This window comes from Scyliorhinus torazame, chromosome 29 (genome assembly GCF_047496885.1).
Source record: "Scyliorhinus torazame isolate Kashiwa2021f chromosome 29, sScyTor2.1, whole genome shotgun sequence".
Classification (NCBI taxonomy): domain Eukaryota; kingdom Metazoa; phylum Chordata; class Chondrichthyes; order Carcharhiniformes; family Scyliorhinidae; genus Scyliorhinus; species Scyliorhinus torazame.
In genome coordinates this window covers 34,905,557-34,924,386 of record NC_092735.1, presented here as the reverse complement: position 1 = coordinate 34,924,386, position 18,830 = coordinate 34,905,557, and the positions used below count along the sequence as shown (strand labels likewise).

The 18,830-nt window shown below is 50.6% G+C and overlaps 1 protein-coding gene across 1 annotated transcript in view; it reads left to right on the top strand.

Moving 5' to 3' along the window:
- LOC140404050 (SH3 domain-binding protein 1-like) overlaps positions 1 to 16,205 on the top strand; it is a 90,195-nt gene extending 73,990 nt beyond the window's left edge. The window contains exons 13-19 of the mRNA XM_072492407.1: positions 1,024 to 1,104; positions 2,011 to 2,124; positions 3,644 to 3,741; positions 5,235 to 5,373; positions 7,700 to 7,878; positions 11,919 to 12,461; positions 14,991 to 16,205. Of these exons, the coding sequence (XP_072348508.1) occupies positions 1,024 to 1,104; positions 2,011 to 2,124; positions 3,644 to 3,741; positions 5,235 to 5,373; positions 7,700 to 7,878; positions 11,919 to 12,461; positions 14,991 to 15,046 (1,210 nt within the window). The 3' untranslated portion in view covers positions 15,047 to 16,205. The remainder of the gene's footprint in view (positions 1 to 1,023; positions 1,105 to 2,010; positions 2,125 to 3,643; positions 3,742 to 5,234; positions 5,374 to 7,699; positions 7,879 to 11,918; positions 12,462 to 14,990) is intronic.
- Positions 16,206 to 18,830: the final 2,625 nt, after the last annotated feature.

The window sequence follows — 18,830 nt, the reverse complement described above, 5'->3', positions numbered from 1 at the left end:
GGGTTTGCTGTTAGAGATAATGGGCGGGACTTTCCGTTCCCCGTTGACGTGTTCTGTGGTGGAGGAGGCTCCCCGCCATTGGCCCAGTGGTGGGGTCTTCCAGTCCTGCCACTGTCAAAGGGGTTTCCTGTTGTCCGCACTCTCTGTTGCCGGGGAACCCACAGCAGGGGACCGTGGTCAGCGGGACCAGCAGGCGGGAACGCCTGGAAAACCCCGCCCAATGAGTGGAAGCAGAGCGGGAACTTGCCAACGTAAAGGTCTGACTTATGGGAAAAAACAGCAACCTGGGGATCAGGACAGGGGGCTCAATTCCCGGACAATCCCATAAAATAACGGACGGTTGACCATCCTGGTCACTCGGGCCATCGGGATCAGCCGTGCTGGATGTGGCTGTGGCCTTTCATTGGGGCGTGAGGCCTCTGATTCCAACGGACGCTCCACCCGCCGCCTTCACCATGTCTCGATTGAACTGATCATGGCGGGACAATGGCCACCGGCACAAAGTGACCACTAGTTGGCTGCTTGCTTCTGTGGACTGTGCCACCAACCCCATTCCCAGAGAAAGGTCCCAGTATCTCCCACTTGGTCTATTTTTGGTATCATCCTTGTAAATCCATTTTGCTCTGTCTCCAGCCCTTCGATTTCTTTTTGGCAAGCAGAAGTTTCCACAGTACTCCAGGTGTGGTCTAACCAAGGTGTAATACAAGTTTAGCATAACTTTCTTCAACTCTATCCATGTGGAAATGAATGCTTGCGTTGCTATTTTATGGCTATCTTCACTCCTTGCCGAATGCGTCGATAGTCACTCAGGTTCCCAAGGGATATACTACCGTCATTCAGATAGAAGCCAGGAGGTCGGGCAATAGACATAGGTCGTTTCCCAAGAATGTTTCATTGTCCGAGGGGGAGCGGGGTCATTCTGTTTCTTCCCAAAGTTGGCGGGAAAAGTGCAGAACTGTTTGGAAAATCTCGTCCCCAGGTCCGCGAAGCTCACTGTTGACTCTGTTTTTATTTTATGCGCAGTGCGAAGGATTTATCCAAGAAAGTGGAGAGTCTGCGAGAGGTCTGTGCTAAACTGCCACCAGAATCCTACAATAACTTTCGGTAATGTCGGACACAAGAGACGGGACTGGGGGTGGGGGTTGGGGGGTGCAATTCCAACGGGCCCTGTTACAAATCTTGTCTGTGTGGATAATGTTAGGTCTCCAACACAAACCTTGGCTTGTGCACAAAGTCTGCAACAACAACTTGCATTAATTTAGCAACTTAATGCAGCCAAACATGGTGAGGCACCTTGTTGGACGTATTATCAAATAGATAGCTGTTGTATATTTGATTTTCCCCAGAGAAATTCGGAGAGGACATTAGTTTCCAACCTACAGGAACTTTATTTACAGCATTCTATATAATGCTTTAATATTTTTATAACATGCTTCTAACTCAGCTTCCAGTAGCTTCTATCTGTTTACTTCTCTCTGAGTCAACACCCAGGGCTAACCAATAAAGCACAGTGAACATAGATCGGTTACCAGATTCACATAATCAAACACATGACAATCAAACCATTGAACATCGCACTGAGATATTAGGACTGGTGACCAGAAGCTTGGTCGAAGAGGTAGGATTTAAGGAGTATCCTGAGGCGGAGAGGGCGACTTGTTCCCGGGGGATGGGTGAATGCCTTGGGCCAATCCCAAAATTGTAGCAGACATATTCCCTTGATGGTGGAGGGTGAGGAGCAGGATGGAGGGGTGGGCTGGAGAATCAGCACCCTTCCCCTGCCCCCTGACAGTGTAAAAGGGGTGGTGTCCTGACCCATGCTGGGGGGATCACTCTGGAGGGCTATTCAATAATTCCCTTTCAGTGCTTGCGTCGAGTGGGTACCAGCAGTGGGTACTTATATAGCATGATAACGCTCACTGCCGAGGGTCACATGTAGGGGTGACATGTGGCGAAAGCCCCTCATTGGAAGAAAAGGAAAGTAAATCTTTTGTTTCTTTTTAAAACCAGGTATCTCATTAAATTCTTGGCAAAGTTGGCGGATTATCAGCAAGTGAACAAAATGAGTCCCAGTAACATCGCCATCGTGCTGGGCCCAAACCTCCTCTGGCCTAGGGATGAAGGGTAGGTCAACGGCCAGGTGAAAGGTCACTGAATTTTGTCTTTGCATTTGGCCAATTATTGCCGGAGGCCCAATAGAGAGGCGGCCATTTTCTCCTTCTTCCCCGGGCCTGCATTCAGGAAGTCACTCCATGTCACTTCCTGCCTGAAGGTGGAAGGGGGCTCCCCTGACCTCTTTCTGCTTCCTTTTTGAAAAATGATTATTTATGACAGGAATTGCTCTCGAGAATTTGCCACCAAATGGAAACCCGCAATTGACGGCGCCACCTCGACCGTCCAGGTTCCACAGTCGTTTGACACCAGCCCACAGAAGCTCCTCTCCCTCGGGAGCTGAGGAATAAGATGCTGCCCGTGTCCGAGCTTCCCGTTCTTGCAACCCTAGGTGTGAGATCCAGATTCGCTCCAGCAAAATGGAGTACCACTGACCGTGATCCACTGGCAGCGCTCGTGCCTCTGGGTCACAAGGTGATCAAGTCTGCGTCTCACCCTAGAGATTTGAGCAGAAGATTCCAGATGAGACTCCCAGAGGGAGTGGGATGACATCACGCGGAAGGGGCGTAAATCTGATTACCTTTCCAGCTGGCTCTAAAAGATCATACGGAAGTGTTCTGAAGGAGAACTGGAAAGTTTTCCCTGTGTCATAGAGTCATAGATGTTTACAGCATGGAAACAGGCCCTTCGGCCCGGCTGGTCCATGCCACCCACTTTCTATCACTAAGCTAGTCCCACTTGCCCGCATTTGGCCCGTATCCCTCTATACCCACCCTGCCCATGTAACTGTCTAACTGCTTTATAAAGGAAACTATTGTACCCGCCTCTACCACTGCCTCTGGCAGCTCGTTCCAGACGCTCACCACTCTCTGTGTGAAGAAATTTCCCCTCTGGTCTTTTTTGTATCTCTCCCCTCTCACCTTAAACCCCTGCCCTCTAGTTCTAGACTCCTCTACCTTTGGGAAAAGATGTCGACTATCTACCTTATCTTTGCTCCTCATTATTTTATAGACCTCTGTAAGATCACCCCTAAGCCTCCTACGCTCCAGGGAAAAAAGTCCCAGCCTATCCAGCCTCTCCTTATAGCTCAGACCATCAAGTCCTGGTAGCATCCTCGTCAATCTCTTCCGCACTCTTTCTAGTTTAACAATGTCCTTCCTATAATAGGGTGAGCAGCACTGAACGCAGTATTCCATGTGTGGTCTTACCAATGTCTCCTGAGCCAATATTTATCCCTCAACCAGTAGTGGTAAAAAAAAACTTACCTAGCCATTATCAAATTTCTCTGTTTGGGATCTTCCTCTGCACGCATTGACTGCTGCATTTCCTGAATTGCAACAATAACTGCACTTCACAGTGACCGGCTGTGTTGGGGTGTCATGAAGGGTGCCTTTCTCTCCTTGTAGAAAAGGTGGGCGCGCTCCTGATTACAGGGGATAAAAAAGCCCCAATGAGCAAAACGTCCCGCGGCATATGGCGAACACCCACTTATCTTCCAAAAGGTGAGCCTTGATTTCATGTGTTGTTCCAGGAAAGTGTCGATGATGGACATGGCATCAGCATCGTCGGTGCAAGTGGTCTCGGTCATAGAACCCATCATTCAAAATGCAGACAGCATCTTCCCTGAAGGTGAGGCCTTCCCCTTAATCCCCACCGGTTGCCCTTGTTATTTACCCCCTCTCCTCTAACCCCGTGCTGTACCTGTCCTGGGAGTGTTTGATGGGGACTGTGAAGAGGGAGCTTTACTCTGTATCTAACCCCGTGCTGTACCTGTCCTGGGAGTGTTTGATGGGGACAGTGTAGAGGGAGCTTTACTCTGTATCTAACCCCGTGCTGTACCTGTCCTGGGAGTGTTTGATGGGGACAGTGTAGACGGAGCTTTACTCTGTTTTACAAAAGTCAGACCAAGGCAGGCCAGCAGCACGGTTCGATTCCCGTACCTGCCTCCCTGAACAGGCGGCGGAATGTGGTGACTAGGGGCTTTCCCCAGTAACTTCATCGAAGCCTACCCGTGACAATAAGCAATTTTCATTTTCATTTCACTCTGTCTCTAACCCCGTGCTGTACCTGTCCTGGGAGTGTTTGATGGGGCCAGTGTGGGACACCTGCAATATCCATTTAGATTCTCCTGACCGTTGCCCTTTATTTGGCCAAAACTGTGGAAAAACAATGAAATTCTGAGTTTCTTGTGTCAGTCAATCCAAGATCTTCATTCCATTCGTCCAGTCTGAACCAAATTTAGATTTTCTTTTCAGCCAGGAACAGTGAAGGTTTAATTCTATCCCACATTGCCACCTACTGCCTGCCTACAGACCAGTCACTGGGGTTTGGAGTTGATTTCTCACAGGCTAATTCTGTTGCCTTGAATCATGCACCCAGAACGGAATCTGATGTCATGCAAAACAGGCGTGTTCTGCTCTGGTCAGCTGGGGTAATCAGCCAGAATGCTTCCCAGGCACAGGGGACGTAATAATATCCCAGTGTGTCATTTATACACAGTTGGCCAATTTAATTTCACTGTTGTCACTCTCCCTTTACTCTGTGAAACGGGGATTGTGTCATTGTCTACCCAAGTGTGTCAATATTTACAGGGGGTCCCCGGGGAGTGTCTCAGTATTTAGAGGGGATCCCCAGGGAGTGTGTCAGTGTTTACAAGGGGTCCCCGGGGAGTGTGTCAGTAATTACAGGGGGTCCCGGGGAGTGTCTCAGTATTTAGAGGGGATCCCCAGGGAGTGTGTCAGTGTTTACAAGGGGTCCCCGGGGAGTGTGTCAGTAATTACAGGGGGTCCCGGGGAGTGTCTCAGTATTTACAGGGGATCCCCAGGGAGTGTGTCAGTGTTTACAAGGGGTCCCCGGGGAGTGTGTCAGTAATTACAGGGGATCCCAGAGAGTGTGTCAGTGTTTACAAGGGGTCCCCGGGGAGTGCGTCAGTAATTACAGGGGATCCCCAGGGAGTGTGTCAGCATTTACAGGGTGTCCCCAGGGGTATGTTAAAATTTAAACGGTGTCCCCAACACAGAAAAGTTTGCAAACTACTAGTTTAAGAGAGACTTTCTCAACACAGAGTAACGTTGATCTCCTGCCTGCAGTAATTGTTTAAACATGGTTTTGTCTTTACCCAGATTTAGATTTCAGTGTGTCAGGAATGTTCGGGCCGACTTGTCTGTCCTCGACCTCATCGCCAAAAAAAGAGAGCTGCTCGGTGGAACCGGCACACACCATCCCTCCCCCCACCGAAGAGATCGCTGTGCAGAAGGAAGAGTATGTTCTGGTTTTTTGAGAGTTAATTTGACTTGTGCACCCCTAGGTTTCATCACTCCATCTTTGGTGGCTTTGCGTTGAATTGTCTTGCCCCCAGGTACTGGATTAGTCTTCTTCGATTGTCACTGAAAAGAAGCAGTTTGGACAGCAAATGGTACGTTGGCCGTCATTGCGAGAGGACTCGAGCACGGGAACAAGGATGTCTTACTGCAGCTGGACAGGGCCTTGCTGAGACCACATCTGGAGTATTGTGCACTGTTTTGGGCTCCTTATCTAAGAAAGGATATACTTGCCTTAAAGGGGTGCAGCGACTGATTCCAGGGACGGCAGGATTGTCGTATGAGGAGAGATTGAGTCAACTGTATTCACTGGAATTTAGAAGGTTGAGAGGGGATCACATTGCATCGTACAAAAATCTGAGAGGGCTGGACTGTCTGGATGATGTTGCCTCTGGCTGGGGGTAGGGTCTAGAACATGGGGTCAAGGTCTCAGAATGCGGGCTAGGCCATTTATTTTATTTGATTTGATTTATTATTGTCACATGTATTAGTATACAGAGAGAAGTATTGTTTCTTGCTTGCTGTACAGACAACGCACACTGTACATAGGGAAGGAAGGAGAGACTGCAGAATGTAATGTTACAGTCATAGCTCGGGTGTAGAGAAAAGACCAACTTAATACGAGGTAGGTCCATTCAAAAGTCTGGTGGCAGTAGGGAAGAATCTATTCTTGAGTCGGTTGGTACGTTACCTCAAACCTTTGTATCTTTTTCCTGACGGAAGAAGTTGGAAGAGAGTATGTCCGGGGTGCGTGGGGTCCTTAATTATGCTGGCTGCCTTTCCGAAGCAGCGGGAATGGTAGATAGAGCCAATGGATGGGAGGCTGGTTTGCGTGATGGACTGGGCTACATTCACGTCCTTTTGTAGTTTCCTGCGGTCTTGGGCAGAGCAGGCTCCATACCAAGCTGTGATACAACCAGAAAGAATGCTTTCTATGGTGCATCTGTAGAAGTTGGTGAGGGTCGTAGCTGACATGCCAAATTTCCTTAGTCTTCTGAGAAAGTAGAGTCGTTGATGGGCTTTCTTAACTATAGTGTGGGCATGGGGGGACCAGGACAGGCTGTTGGTGATCTGGACACCTAAAAACCTGAAGCTCTCGACCCTTTCTACTTTGTTCCCATTGACGTAGACTGGGGCATGTTCTCCACTACGCTTCCTGAAGTCGATGACAATCTCCTTCGTTTTGTTGGCATTGAGGGAGAGATTATTGTCGAAGGACTGAGATGAGGAGAAACCTCGTCGGTCAGAGGATGGTGGACCTATGGAATTCTCTCCCGCAGAAGGTGTGGAGGTGAAGTTTCCTTAAGAGGGAAATGGATTTCTAGACTCTAAGGGTGTCAATGGTTGTGGGGAGAGCTCGGGAGTATGATGTGATAGAGGAGCAGCCATAATCCTATTGAATGGGCGGACAGGCTCGATGGGACGATTGGCCTCCTCCTGCTCCTATTTTCTATGTCTCAATCTCTCTGCCACTTTCCTCCTTCAAGACATTCCTTAAAATTTGCCTATTTGATCAGGTTTTTGGTCACCCACCCTAATGTGTCCACCTTGGGCTCTTTGTGAATTTCTGACTTATTTACCCTCCTGATGAAGCAGCTTCAAATGCTTTATTTGTCAAAGGTTATATGTAAATGCAGGTTCTTGATATTGGCTCAGGGAAGGGAATAGAGTCAAATAATAATAATCTTCATTAGTGTCACGAGTAGGCTTGCATTAACACTGTTACTGTGAAAATCCCCTAGTCCCCACACTCAGGCGCCTGTTCGGGTACACAGAGGGAGAATTCAGAATGTCCAATTCACCTAACAAGCACGTCTTTCGGGACTTGTGGGAGGAAACCGGAGCACCCGGAGGAAACCCACGCAGACACGGGGAGAACTTGCAGACTCCGCACAGACAGTGACCCAAGCTGGGAATCGAACCCGGGACCCTGGCGCTATGAAGCAACAGTGCTAACCACTGTGCTACCGCGCCGCCCATAGTGAAGGGAAAGCGTAGAAAATTGCAATGCCTCAATAAAACCAAGTTCGAAGGGATTACCAGGCGGTCATGTTACCCGTTGGGGTTTTCTGGTCTCACCCCCCCCCCCCCCCCCCCCCCCCCGAAGTCAATGGATATTTGAAAGGCGCACCTCAGTTTCCTGCCTCGCCCGACCGCAGAGTTCCTCCCCCACCGTGCCGAATCGTGATCCGTGTGCCTTTTGTGGCGCCTGTAACTGTGGCAACAACCGAGCTATCGATCTGACCAAGCGGAATCTTTCCCGACAGGTTGACCAACACCCATCCCGCACCCCTGGCCGGAGAGGCGTACAGCGAGAGCCCCTCGATTCCTCTATCGTCATCACCGCCTCCCATCTCCAGTCCAGTGGAGCTCCGGCCTGCTGAGATTGGATTCAACGTGACCCTCTCCACCATCGGCCAGACATCCAGGTTCTCAGTGAAGAAAGGTAGGACGGAAAGGGACTGGAACTGTGGTTCAGCAAAATCATTCGGTCAGCTCAGGAGGTGGGGAGTAGGCCAGGGAGGATGGGGGCTCTCTCTCCGACGTAACATGCAGCGGGACTAGTTGGATGGCTTCAAAGTCAAATTGCAGAGTGATTGTGTTTGTTCAGTGTGTTTTTGTGTGGAAGCATCGCATGTGTCTGCGTGTGTGAAGCATTGCGTGTGTCTGCGTGTGTGAAGCATCGCGTGTGTCTGCGTGTGTGAAGCATTGCGTGTGTCTGCGTGTGTGAAGCATCGCGTGTGTCTGCGTGTGTGAAGCATCACGTGTGTCTGTGTGTGTGAAGCATCGCGTGTGTCTGCGTGTGTGAAGCATCACGTGTGTCTGCGTGTGTGAAGCATCGCGTGTGTCTGCGTGTGTGAAGCATTGAGTGTGTCCGCGTGTGTGAAGCATTGCGTGTGTCTGCGTGTGTGAAGCATCGCGTGTGTCTGCGTGTGTGAAGCATTGAGTGTGTCTGCATGTGTGAAGCATTGCGTGTGGCTGCGTGTGTGAAGCATTGCGTGTGTCTGCGTGTGTGAAGCATTGCGTGTGCCTGCGTGTGTGAAGCATTGCATGTGTGAAGCATTGAGTGTGTCTGCGTGTGTGAAGCATCGCGTGTGTCTGCGTGTGTGAAGCATTGAGTGTGTCTGCGTGTGTGAAGCATCGCGTATGTCTGCGTATGTGAAGCATTGCGTGTGTCTGCGTGTGTGAAGCATCGCGTATGTCTGCGTATGTGAAGCATTGAGTGTGTCTGCGTGTGTGAAGCATCGCGTATGTCTGCGTATGTGAAGCATTGAGTGTGTCTGCGTGTGTGAAGCATTGAGTGTGTCTGCGTGTGTGAAGCATCGCGTATGTCTGCGTGTGTGAAGCATTGCATGTGTGAAGCATTGAGTGTGTCTGCGTGTGTGAAGCATCGCGTGTGTCTGCGTGTGTGAAGCATTGAGTGTGTCTGCGTGTGTGAAGCATCGCGTATGTCTGCGTATGTGAAGCATTGCGTGTGTCTGCGTGTGTGAAGCATCGCGTATGTCTGCGTATGTGAAGCATTGAGTGTGTCTGCGTGTGTGAAGCATCGCGTATGTCTGCGTATGTGAAGCATTGAGTGTGTCTGCGTGTGTGAAGCATTGAGTGTGTCTGCGTGTGTGAAGCATCGCGTATGTCTGCGTATGTGAAGCATTGAGTGTGTCTGCGTATGTGAAGCATTGAGTGTGTCTGCGTGTGTGAAGCATCGCGTATGTCTGCGTATGTGAAGCATTGTGTGTGTCTGCGTGTGTGAAGCATTGCGTGTGTCTGCATGTGTGAAGCATTGCATGTGTGAAGCATTGAGTGTGTCTGCGTGTGTGAAGCATCGCGTGTGTGAAGCATCGCGTATGTCTGCGTATGTGAAGCATTGTGTGTGTCTGCATGTGTGAAGCATTGTGTGTGTCTGCGTGTGTGAAGCATTGCGTGTGTCTGCGTGTGTAAAGCATCACGTGTGTCTGTGTGTGTGAAGCATTGCGTGTGCCTGCGTGTGTGAAGCATTGCATGTGTGAAGCATTGAGTGTGTCTGCGTGTGTGAAGCATCGCGTGTATCTGCGTGTGTGAAGCATCGCGTATGTCTGCGTATGTGAAGCATTGAGTGTGTCTGCGTGTGTGAAGCATCGCGTATGTCTGCGTATGTGAAGCATTGCGTGTGTCTGCGTGTGTGAAGCATCGCGTGTGTCTGCGTGTGTGAAGCATTGAGTGTGTCTGCATGTGTGAAGCATTGCGTGTGTCTGCGTGTGTGAAGCATTGAGTGTGTCTGCGTGTGTGAAGCATCGCGTATGTCTGCGTATGTGAAGCATTGCGTGTGTCTGCGTGTGTGAAGCATCGCGTGTGTCTGCGTGTGTGAAGCATTGAGTGTGTCTGCATGTGTGAAGCATTGCGTGTGGCTGCGTGTGTGAAGCATTGCGTGTGTCTGCGTGTGTGAAGCATTGCGTGTGCCTGCGTGTGTGAAGCATTGCATGTGTGAAGCATTGAGTGTGTCTGCGTGTGTGAAGCATCGCGTGTGTCTGCGTGTGTGAAGCATTGAGTGTGTCTGCGTGTGTGAAGCATTGAGTGTGTCTGCGTGTGTGAAGCATCGCATGTGTCTGCGTGTGTAAAGCATCACGTGTGTCTGTGTGTGTGAAGCATTGCGTGTGTCTGCGTGTGTGAAGCATTGCGTGTGTCTGCGTGTGTGAAGCATTGCGGGTGTCTGCGTGTGTGAAGCATTGCGTGTGTCTGTGTGTGTGAAGCATTGCGTGTGTGAAGCATTGCGTGTGTCTGTGTGTGTGAAGCATTGCGTGTGTGAAGCATTGCGTGTGTCTGCGTGTGTGAAGCATTGCGTGTGTCTGTGTGTGTGAAGCATTGCGTGTGTCTGCGTGTGTGAAGCATTGCGTGTGTGAAGCATTGCGTGTGTCTGCGTGTGTGAAGCATTGCGTGTGTGAAGCATTGCGTGTGTCTGAGTGTGTAAAGCATTGCGTGTGTCTGCGTGTGTAAAGCATCACGTGTGTCTGTGTGTGTGAAGCATTGCGTGTGTCTGCGTGTGTGAAGCATTGCGTGTGTCTGCGTGTGTGAAGCATTGCGGGTGTCTGCGTGTGTGAAGCATTGCGTGTGTCTGTGTGTGTGAAGCATTGCGTGTGTGAAGCATTGCGTGTGTCTGTGTGTGTGAAGCATTGCGTGTGTGAAGCATTGCGTGTGTCTGCGTGTGTGAAGCATTGCGTGTGTCTGTGTGTGTGAAGCATTGCGTGTGTCTGCGTGTGTGAAGCATTGCGTGTGTGAAGCATTGCGTGTGTCTGCGTGTGTGAAGCATTGCGTGTGTGAAGCATTGCGTGTGTCTGAGTGTGTGAAGCATCGCGTGTATCTGCGTGTGTGAAGCATTGCGTGTGTCTGCATGTGTGAAGCATTGCATGTGTGAAGCATTGAGTGTGTCTGCGTGTGTGAAGCATCGCGTGTGTCTGCGTGTGTGAAGCGTTGCGTATGTCTGCGTGTGGGAAGCATTGCGTGTGTCTGCGTGTGTGAAACATTGCGTGTGTCTGCGTGTGTGAAGCATTGCGTGTGTCTGCGTGTGTGAAGCATTGCGTGTGTCTGCGTGTGTGAAGCATTGCATGTGTCTGCATGTGTGAAGCATGGCGTGTGTCTGCGTGTGTGAAGCATTGCGTGTGTCTGCGTGTGTGAAGCATTGCGTGTGTCTGCGTGTGTGTGAAGCATTGCGTGTGTCTGCGTGTGTGAAGCATTGCGTATGTCTGCGTGTGTGAAGCATTGCGTGTGTCTGCGTGTGTGAAGCATTTCGTGTGTCTGCATGTGTGAAGCATTGCGTGTGACTGCATGTGTGAAGCATTGCGTGTGTCTGCGTGTGTGAAGCATTGCGTGTGTCTGCGTGTGTGAAGCATCGTGTGTGGCTGCATGTGTGAAGCATTGCGTGTGTCTGCGTGTGTGAAGCATTGCGTGTGTGAAGCATTGCATGTGTCTGCGTGTGTGAAGCATTGCGTGTGTCTGCGTGTGTGAAGCATCGTGTGTGGCTGCATGTGTGAAGCATTGCGTGTGTCTGCGTGTGTGAAGCATTGCGTGTGTGAAGCATTGCATGTGTCTGCGTGTGTGAAGCATTGCGTGTGTCTGCGTGTGTGAAGCATTGCGTGTGTCTGTGTGTGTGAAGCATTGCGTGTGTCTGTGTGTGTGAAGCATTGCGTGTGCCTGCGTGTGTGAAGCATCGCGTGTATCTGTGTGTGTGAAGCATGGCGTGTGTCTGCGTGTGTGAAGCATCGCGTGTATCTGCGTGTGTGAAGCATTGCGTGTGTCTGCGTGTGTGAAGCATTGCGTGTGTCTGCGTGTGTGAAGCTTTGCGTGTGTCTGCGTGTGTGAAGCATTGCGTGTGTCTGCATGTGTGAAGCATTGAGTGATGTACATATGTGTACTGTGGGGACAGAGTGTAGGGAACCTCACTCCAGTGAGCATGAACACCTTCAGGAGAGGAGGCTTCAATTAAAATTAATCATGATTTTATTTCTATTTCAGTAAAGAAACCAGCCCCGACAAGACCAACCTTCCCTCCACCCCAGCAACCAAAAGCCAGCCTGCCCTGGACCTCTAACCCAGTGTGCGCGTCCCTAACCCTCCCAGCGGACGAAAAGGGCGGCATCACTCGAAGAATTAGCGCTGCCCCAGCATGCGGGGCGCCCATTATCCCTCCCCCTGCTGCTTCCCTCGCCCTCCCAGCGGACGAAAAGGGCATCATCACTCGAAGAGCCACCGCATGTGGCATCCGGGCACCGGCCATGGCCCCTCCCCCTGTTCCAGCCCCTCGCGCACATCAACGAGCTGCCAGCCTGGATTCACCCTTTCCCGAAGAGGTGCCCCCCCAGGGAAAGCCCGAGCCCTCGGCCAGGAGCCCGCAGAGAGGCGCCGCTGAAGTGCTGCCCTACCAGCCTCGCTGCTGCCAGGTTGGGTGGAACCAGCAGCCCCTGCCAGCTCTGAGAAGTCGGGTTTCTTCCACCAGTCAAGCAGCGGTGCCAAGCAGGAATTCGGAAGTGAATGGATCTTCCTCCGGGGAACAGTGTGGTACGTAAGGAAACTGATAACTGTTAATGTCTTGTCAAATTGCATTGTTATGGTACAGAGAAACACATGATGGGTATAAATTGACTTTGAGCACATATAAATAGGGGACAACTGGGAGCGCGAGGAGTTCTGGGAGACTGAGCAAGTCAATAAACGCTCTCAAGGCAGCACGATGGCGCAGTGGTTTGCACCGCTGCCTCACGGCGCCGAGGACCTGGTTTCGATCCCGGCCCCGGGTCACTGTCCGTGTGGAGTTTGCACATTCTCCCCGTGTCTGCGTGGGTCTCACCCCCACAATCCAAAGATGTGCAGGTTAGGTAGGTTGGCCGCGCTAAATTGCCCCTTAATTGGAAAAAATTAAATAAATAAACCCTCTCAGTAAGGAAAAGCTCTGTGTCTTTGTTTTGGCTTCACCAAACACCTTGGGCGGGATTCTCTCAGCCCGGGGCCGGGCCGGAGAATCCTCACGACCGGCGCGAATCACGCCCCAACACCGGCACGCGGTTCTCTGCAGAGTGGAGAATCGGTGCCATTGCCGCCGGCGTGAACCGCTCCAGCGCCGTGCTGGCCCCCTGTAGGGGCCAGGATCGCTGACCCGGAGGCCGCGTTGACGCCGTCGAGAAACGCGACGGTGTTTCCGACGCCGTCAACACTTAGCCTCAGGATCAGAGAATCCCGCCCCTTGAATCCTCTTAACAAAATGAGGAGCAGCGTGGTGGGGTGAGGGGTGGGGGGGGGGGGGGGGGGCGAGGTGATGGTGAAGGGGAATGGTAGGGGATGCCTTCCATAACCTGTTGCCGATTTACGTCTGCATTGCTTTAACCAGGAACCCGAGATTTACAACTGTAGCGATTGCGGTGCCTGTCTCCTTAAGACGGCACAGCAGAATAGCGTCACCTGGCTTGAGGAACCAATGAGAACTGAGAGTGGGTGATCACCCAGAAGTTGGAGCCCCTTCTCGGGCAGAATAGACCTGGGGACATGTAGAAAGAGTGTAAGGACTGGGGCAGTTGGGGGGGGTTGCAAACGCCTATATTTAGTTTCATTTTATCATTAAATACATTTTGATCCTCGCAACGCCTGAAGTGTCGTGACGACGCCTAAAGTGACACCGCGCAACATAGCATTCCCCCAGTGCCTCTGATCAAACAGCAACCAAACCCTGGAATACCCTCCCTCAACCCGTCCGCCATTCTCACATCCGTTAAGACCATTCCTAAAAAACAAACTCCATCCGTTGCCCTTTGAAACATCTGTCCCAAAGTCTCCTCCTTTGCTTCTTTGTCAATTTTGCCTGATGGTGCTTTTGTCAAGGTGTGGAGACACCGGCGTTGGACTGGGGTGGGCACAGTAAGAAGCCTTACAACACCAGCTTAAAGTCCAACAGGTTTGTTTGGAATCACTAGCTTTCGAAGAGCAGCTCCTTCATCAGGTGAGTCAACCTGGTGTTGTAAGACTTGTTTCTGTCAAGCTTGCGTGATGTCCCTCTACATTAGTGCCATTATTATATAGGTATGATGCTGTCAGTGATGCATTTATATTCCGTGGGGTGACATCAATTTATTACAAAAACAGGCCATTCGGCCTAACTAGTAAATGCTAGTGTTTATGCTCCACCCCAGTCTCCCCCCCACCCTCCTTTATCGCGCCCCCGTCTAAACATCTATTTATTTCTCCCTCATATATAAATCCATCAACGCGATTCGCCTCAACCACTCCTTGCGATAGCGCACTCCACATTCCCGCCATTCAGGTTTCTCCCGAATTCCCGACCGGATTTATTTAAGTCACCCCACAACCTATCTTTTCTGGGATGCTGTGAATTATGGTGACCAGGACTGTTTGGAATACCCCGAATGTGTCCTGAGAATGTATCCCTGCATGTTTCACATTTCTGCGCCGTATGTGCATGAGTTTTTTTCAATTGTGAACTCTCGCCTGCAAAAAGGCCACTGAGTATCAATTATACAGACACTGAGGACGGGATTCTCCGCCAGCGGGATTCTCCGTTTGGCCGGCAGCCCGGGGGATTCCCGACGGCGTGGGGCTCCCCCCACAATGGGAAACCCATTGACCAGCCGGCGGGGCGGAGAATCCCGCTCTGAGTGTCTCGGGTGGCATGGTGGCACAGCGGTTAGCACAGAGTGACTGTGCGGTGTCTGCGCGTTCTCCCCGTGTCTGCGTGGGTTTCCTCCGGGTTGGGTGGATTGGCCATGCTAAATTGCCCCTTCGTGACCATAATGGTCAGGTGGGGTGACTGGGTTACGGGGATAGGGTGGAGGTGTGGACTTAAATAGGGTGCTCTTTCTAAGGGCCGGTGCAGACTCGATGGGCCGAATGGCCTCCTTCTGCTCTGTAAATTCTATGAATTAGCAATCTCAAATCTGAGAGGGACCTTTGGGATGTCGATGGGGTTCAGCGACACATCTAACTCAACAGCGGAACAGGCTGGAGGGGCTGAATGGCCTCTTCCTGTTCCTATTTTGCGAATAGGGAAGTAATGTTTATTTCTTTGGTTTCCCCCTGTAGGATCCCAGGAGCAGTTGCCACCAGCGGCCACAGAGGGCGTGAAGGAGCAATCGTGATTCTAAAACTGAGTGCGGGATTGGATAGCGCCAAAGGCCGAGTCCCAGGCGTTTCATTGGCCAGGACTTTGTTCGATACCATCCGATGAGCTGATTTCAAATTTTGGAGCTGCCTTTTCGATTGGCCGGTTTGCTTCCAATAAGCGTCCAATTGGGGGAGGTGGATCCTGCTGGTACAGGCTATAGGGGAGGGGCGAGGTGGGGGGAATAAAAGTGCTACCGTTGGGGATAACATCTGGAGAGGACGCACAGATCCGACAATAGCTATGCCAAGAGTGAGCTGGAGAATTCTCGCATTGATCAAGAGGTGGACATTGCAGGCCTCGACTGCCACTCACTCCAACTCAAAGTGATTCCCGCGTTGCAATGCAGATTGCGAAGTTAGCCGCTCTCACTCAGAGACGGGCAGAAAAGGAAGATCCTTCTACAGCATCCATCACAGCCCGGGGACATCTCCAAGGTGCGTCACAATACGGACGTCTCGAAATCACGCAGCAGCCAAATCGTGCACAGTCTCATCCCATACACAGCAACGAGGTCATCTGTATATCTGTGATGTTTGGTTGCGGGATAAATAACGGACAGGACACCATTCTGGCTGCTCTTCCTGAATGGTCATGGGATCCCGGACTGTGGGCTGGATGAGTGTCACAGGGCCTTGGTTTAAGGTCTCGCCTGAACGACAGCACCTCCCAACAGTGCAGCACTCCCTCACCGTGAGTGTCAGCCAGGATTAGGTGCTGAAACCTGCAGAGGGGGGTCTTGAACCAACAAGCTTCTAATTCAGAGGTCAGAGTGCTACCCACTGAGACATGTTGGACTCTACCATTGGTGGGAGCATCCTGTTTAGCAGAACAGAAAAAGCGGCCACAATTCCTGCTCTGGATTGCTATCCCGCTCCCTTGGCTGGGAGGTTAATGGGCTCCCGATGGGTATTGGCCCAGGCCCCTCCCTTGATGCCACCCCTCCCCCCTCACTCAGTCCTCACTTCAAATACTGCTACCTGTCCCTTCTTGGATATCAAATTACAGAGGGTCTCCCCCCCGCCCCCTCCTCCGACTATCATCTTCAATTTTGTACAGGTCCCCATTTTATCCATGTGTAAATATTATTTGAAGAGTGTAAATTAAATGCCCAATAAAATTAAATGATTCTCCAAGAGGACAGTTTTCACACTGGCCGCTTGTATTGACTGTTTTTTATAAATGTATTTCTTGGGATGTGATTTTCTCTGTCTGGGCCAGCATTTATTGCCCATTCCTAATTGTGCTTGAGAAGGTCGGGGTAGATGTTGGTGTAGTGACAATCCAGAGGCCCAGACTAATGTCCTGGGGACGAGGGTTCAAATCTCAGTGGTGAAATTTAAACTGATTTGAGGATGTTCCTTGGGGCGGCAGGGTAGTTAGCACTGCTGCCTCATAGTGCCAGGGACCCGGGTTCAATTCCAGCCTGGGCCACTGTCCATGTGGAGTTTGCACATTCTCCCCGTGTCTGCGTGGATCGCACCCCCACTACCCAAAAATGTACAGGGTGGGTGAATTGGCCATGCTAAATTGCCCCTTAATTGGAAAACGTAATTGGGCACTCTAAATTTTTAAAATACAGCCCCACTTGATTGGCACCCCATCCACCCACTCACCCCATCCACCCACTCACCCCATCCACCCACTCACCCCATCCACCCACTCACCCCATCCACCCACTCACCCCATCCACCCACTCACCCCATCCACCAATGCACAGTGCCAGCCGTGTGTACCATCTAATATTAATAATAATCTTTATTTTTCTCACAGGTAGGCTTTCTTAACACTGCAATAAGTTGCGGTAAAAAGCCACTAGTCGCCACATTCCGGCACCTGTTTGGGGGCACAGAGGGAGAATTCAGAATGTCCAATTCACCTAACAAGCACATCTTTCGGGACTGTGGGAGGAAACCGGAGCACCCGGAGGAAACCCACGCACACACGGGGAAAACATGCAGACTCCGCACAGACAGTGACCCAAGTCAGGTATCGCACCCGGGCCCCTGGCACTGTGAAGCCACAGTGCCATCCACTGTGCTATCGTGCTGTCATGACGCTACGAGATGCTTCACCAAGGCTCCTTCAAAAGTACCTTCCAATCCCACAGCCTCAACCACTTAGAAGGACGAGAGCAGCAGATACCTGGGGACACCATCACCTGGAGGTTCCCCTCCGAGTCACTCACCCACCAGACTTGAAATATATCGGCCGCTCCTTCAATGTTGTTGGGACAAAATTCTGGAACACCCTCCCTAACAGCACTGTAGGTGTTCCTACATCACATGGACTGCAGCGGTTCAAGAAGGCAGCTCACCACCACCTTTGCAAGGGGCAATTAGGGATGGGCAATAAATGCTGGCCTAACCAGCGACGCCCACATCCCGTGAAATAATTTTTTTGAAAAGCTTTTGCTGTAAGGGGGGAGGAGCAGATGATCAAAACAGAAGGCAAGGGATAGGCTAGAGGGCAGGACATAAGAACTAGGAGCAGGAGTAGGCCATCTGGCCCCTCGAGCCTGCTCCACCATTCAATGAGATCATGGCTGATCTTTGTGGACTCAGCTCCACTTTCCGGCCCAAACACCATAACCCTTAATCCCTTTATTCTTCAAAAAACTATCTATCTTTATCTTAAAAACATTTAATGAAGGAGCCTCTACTGCTTCAATGGGCAAGGAATTCCATAGATTCACAACCCTTTGGGTGAAGAAGTTCCTCCTAAACTCAGTCCTAAATCTACTTCCCCTTATTTTGAGGCTATGCCCCCTAGTTCTGCTTTCACCCGCCAGTGGAAACAACCTGCCCGCATCTATCTTATCTATTCCCTTCATAATTTTATATGTTTCTATAAGATCCCCCCCCCCCCATATCCTTCTAAATTCCAACGAGTACAGTCCCAGTCTACTCAACCTCTCCTCGTAATCCAACCCCTTCAGCTCTGGGATTAACCTAGTGAATCTTCTCTGCACACCCTCCAGTGCCAGTACGTCCTTTCTCAAGTAAGGAGACCAAAACTGAACACAATACCCCAGGTGTGGCCTCACTAACACCTTATACAATTGCAGCATAACCTCCCTAGTCTTTAACGCCATCCCTCTAGCAATGAAGGACAAAATTCCATTCACCTTCTTAATCACCTGTTGCACCTGTAAACCAACTTTTTGCGACTCATGCACTAGCACACCCAGGTCTCTCTGCACAGCAGCATGTTTTAATATTTTATCATTTAAATAATAATCCCTTTTGCTGTTATTCCTACCAAAATGGATAACCTCGCATTTGTCAACATTGTATTCCATCTGCCAGACCCTAGCCCATTCACTTAGCCTATCCAAATCCCTCTGCAGACTTCCAGTATCCTCTGCACTTTTTGCACTTTTTGCTTTACCACTCATCTTAGTGTCGTCTGCAAACTTGGACACATTGCCCTTGGTCCCCAACTCCAAATCATCTATGTAAACTGTGAACAATTGTGGGCCCAACACTGATCCCTGAGGGACACCACTAGCTACTGATTGCCAACCAGAGAAACACCCATTAATCCCCACTCTTTGCTTTCTATTAATTAACCAATCCTCTATCCATGCTACTACTTTCCCCTTAATGCCATGCATCTTTATCTTATGCAGGAGAGATCAAATAACCACGGTGTCAAGGAACACATGTCAGAGGTGATAACAAACTTGACACCAGTGAGTGCTCAGCACAAATCAACAAGTCAAACAGAGTTGTTGATCTGTAAGCCACTAACCAGCAGAG